This window comes from Salmo trutta, chromosome 14, assembly GCF_901001165.1.
Source record: "Salmo trutta chromosome 14, fSalTru1.1, whole genome shotgun sequence".
NCBI lineage: Eukaryota > Metazoa > Chordata > Actinopteri > Salmoniformes > Salmonidae > Salmo > Salmo trutta.
In genome coordinates, this window is record NC_042970.1 from 77,621,181 (window position 1) to 77,624,989 (window position 3,809).

The following is a 3,809-nucleotide window of genomic DNA, read 5'->3' on the forward strand; positions in this document are numbered from 1 at the left end:
GTGGAGCTAGTACAATAACAAGGTGTGGAGACCATCATAGTAAAGTAGTGGTACTAGACTGATTTGAGAAGAAATAGGGAATTATTTGTAAGTGCAAGGGTGCCAATATATTTGGCTGCAGCTGTATCCAATCAAAGTAATTTAGCAATATCCAAATCATATATCAAATCAAATTCAAGGTTGGAGTGAAGAATAGCAAAATGAAATGAATCTATATAATAACTTAATAGACTGGAGTCCTGTCCAGGGGAAGTACTGTACATCAAGCTGCCTCACACTACAGAAACAGCTCCTGCTACTATGAGCCATTCTGGCTCAGACAAGCCAAGGCTACTTACTTCCTTATATAATAATTTACATTTAGCAATATCCAAATCATATTATGAACAACAGAGGGTTTATACTTGTATACAACCAATCAAAGCTAATAAAGAAAAACGAAATACACGTGTTAAAATATTTAATTGATTTTAGACATGATCAAGATGAAAAAACAACAAAAACAGGCCTGTTGTTTCGGTCAGATTTTCATGTGTGATTTCATTTAAACAATATGATTTAATGTGACAAACTAAAACACTAATTCTCAGTCAAAAACACAAGTCAGAACACAGTCTCTCTATTCTCTCATGTGCTTTCAGGTCCTCTGACTGGGAAAATGTCTTTCCACAATGAGAGCAGTGGTATGTTTTCTCCTCCTGTGTATGTATTATTTCATGCTTATTCAGATGCCTTAACCGGTTAAATCTCTTTCCACACTGGGAGCAGTGGTAGGTCTTATCCCCTCCTGTGTGTGTCCTGTCATGCCTAGTCAGGCCTCCTAACTTGGTAAAACTCTTTCCACACAGGGAGCATTGGTAGAGCTTTTCTTGTGTGTGTGTCCTCTCATGCTTTTTCAGACTCGTTAACCACCTAAAACTCTTTTCACACTGGGAACAGTGGAAGGGCTTTTCTCCTGTATGTATTCTCTCATGTGCTTTCAGGTGTAGTAATCGGGTAAAACTATTTCCACAGTAGGAGCAGTGGTGTCGTCTCGCTGGTTTGGGCGTCTCTGTGTCTGGTTCCTCTGAAGGCCTCTTTCTGCTGTCAGAGTGAAAGTCTGGTCTCTCTCCTGGTAAAGACAGAGTAATTTGTTTAATACTAAAGAGAGACCTGAATGAAACCTGCATTAAATAAAACTGTTTTCCTATGAGGTTTAATCTAGACTAGATCCCTCAATAACCTGAGGTCAGTTTTCACAACATTACATCATTAATAATAAACTTGGTGACGGTGAGATTTAAAAACAAATGATGTAGAGCTCCATATCTAATCTCTCAGGGAATGTCATGATGTCATAATAGATAATGTCATGTTTATAAGCTGAGCAGAGCTCTATAATAATAGATAATGTCATGTTTATAGGCTGAACAGAGCTCTATAATAATAGATAATGTCATGTTTATAGGCTAAGCATAGGCTGAGCAGAGCTCTATAATAATAGATGTCATGTTTCTAGGCTGAGCAGAGCTCTATAATAATAGATGTCATGTTTCTAGGCTGAGCAGAGCTCTATAATAATAGATAATGTCATGTTTATAGGCTGAACAGAGCTCTATAATAATAGATCATGTTTATAGGCTGAGCAGAGCTCTATAATAATAGACAATGTCATGTTTATAGGCTGAGAAGAGCTCTATAATAATAGATAATGTCATGTTTATAGGCTGAGCAGAGCTCTATAATAATATATATTACTATTTCAGTCAATGTTATAAGCTGCATTTGATCCAATGTTAATAACATTTTGTTGGTGGCTCACTTAATCTCTAAAGTAATAAGTACCATCTTTTCTAAATGATAATTCTTTAGTTTAGCCAAGCCTTTCCTTGAAATGGCTATTTTGACCATGTTTTTTGTCAACTAACAAACGTTTGCTAATATGTTCAGTCTCCCCAACACGCTTGTCCTTTTGCTAATATGTTCAGTCTCTCCAAAGCGCTTGTCCATTTGCTAATATGTTCAGTCTCCCCAAAACGCTTGTCCTTTTGCTAATATGTTCAGTCTCTCCCAAGCGCTTGTCCATTTGCTAATATGTTCAGTCTCCCCAAAACACTTGTCCTTTTGCTAATATGTTCAGTCTCCCCAAAACGCTTGTCCCTTTGCTAACATGTTCAGTCTCCCCAAAACACTTGTTCTTTTGCTAATATGTTTAGTCTCCCCATAACACATGTCCATTTCATTTCAATAATGCTTCTTATTTTATGTATTTCTCCAACATTGTTTAGAAATCTGCTTATATTGGGTATACACACCCCATGCAAGGTCTACAATAGACACACGTTAAAAGTTGCATTTATAACTTGTTTGCCATTCTGTGAGACAATTAAGTTGTGATTTTGTGGTGGGAGGGACTCTGATGGTATACACGTTACAGTTAAGCAATAAGGCCCGAGGAAGTGTGGTATATGGCCAATATAGCATGGTTAAAGACTGTCCTTATGCACAACGCAACTTAGAGTGCCTGGATACAGCCCTTAGCCGTGGTATATTGGCCATCTATCACTGAGGTGTCTTATTGCTATTATAAACTGGTTACCAACGTAATCAGAACAGTAAAAATACATGTCATACCCATGGTATACGACCTGATATACCACGGCTGTCAGCCAATCAGCATTCAGGCCTTTAACCACCCATTTTAAAATGTAGCTTTAACATTATATTATAACATGAATTCCTATAGTACAGAACAACATTTTCAAGTATAGAATTTCAGTAGCATGCTGCTTTAAAACAACATATTCGTTCAAAAACTGGACAATTAGAGCCCGTTTTTAAGACAGTACTTACTGGTGGTAATCAGATCTCCTGACTCCTCTGTCAATATGACTGTTATCTCTCCCTCTTTCTCCTTCTTCACTCCAAAAACGGCATCCTCCTCTTTCTCTTCCTCCCCTTCTTTTACTGTAACATCCTCCTCCTCTTTCACTCTGAACGCGTCCTCTTCTTTCACTGAAACGTATTTCTCTTCTTTCATTGTAACATCCTCACCCTCTACTTCTTTTTTAACTGTGACATCCTCCTCTTCCTTCTCATCTTTCACGACAATGTTCAGCCACATACCCTCTTTCTCCGTCCAGCATACCTCCTCTTCTTTAGCAGGGGGGGAATACATCAGTGAGCTCATGGTCGGGGATGTTAGCTAGCTAGCTAGCTAGTTAGCATGAGCGACTAGTATAGTGCTAGGCTAACTTATCCAGCCAGCTAGTTGACTAACAATGTACCTATAACATTTAAATGGGGTCAATTAACTAGATGTCAGAAGTATATTTAAAACACAGAGGCAAATATGCACAGAAACAGTCTAAATGTTTCGGCTGTTGGCTACCAAGGTGGCTGACTCGTTGTTGTTGAAGTGTCCCGTCCACTAGATTATACGTCACGCTCGCAGCATCGCCTGAAAGACGCACATCGCCGTCTGCTGACTGGAGTGGGTAACGCAGTTAAGATACGTTTTTTTATTTTTCATTTGAAGACAAATGTATCTTTCATTCCTTTCATTAAATAATACAATTATATTGAGACGTTCAAAAAGAGCAGTGCATATTTTGAGTGAGAATTTAAAACATTGTCCTTCACATCTGTATTTAAGGCAGTTTCATATTCATTCATTTAAAGAAACCCACTGGTCACACACTGGTTGAATTATCTGTCAAACTAGGAACACTCTGCAGCCTAGTTTAACAGTGATCTATGTTCTATGAACGCTGCTGGGAGCAAACTGGAGAATAGCTAGAGGAAAACAAACCTAACTACATCCCCAGGCC

The 3,809-nt window shown here is 38.3% G+C and overlaps 1 protein-coding gene across 1 annotated transcript; it reads right to left on the bottom strand.

The window, feature by feature from the left end:
• Positions 1–443: 443 nt before the first annotated feature.
• On the bottom strand, positions 444–3,410 carry LOC115147464 (zinc finger protein 436-like). Its single transcript, XM_029689711.1, has 2 exons — positions 2,833–3,410; positions 444–1,111 (listed from the first exon to the last, which is right to left on the bottom strand). The coding sequence occupies exons 1-2, from the start codon at positions 3,167–3,169 to the stop codon at positions 591–593; spliced, it is 858 nt and encodes a 285-aa protein (XP_029545571.1). The 5' UTR covers positions 3,170–3,410; the 3' UTR covers positions 444–590.
• Between the last annotated feature and the right edge of the window lie 399 nt (positions 3,411–3,809).

Excerpts from the sequence above, each read along its gene's own strand:
- LOC115147464 (XM_029689711.1), bottom strand. The coding sequence starts at position 3,169 with ATGAGCTCACTGATGTATTCCCCCCCTGCTAAAGAAGAGGAGGTATGC. Across the intron at positions 1,112-2,832 it reads AGGAGATCTGATTACCACCA|GAGAGAGACCAGACTTTCAC; the intron begins GTAAGTACTGTC and ends TGTCTTTACCAG.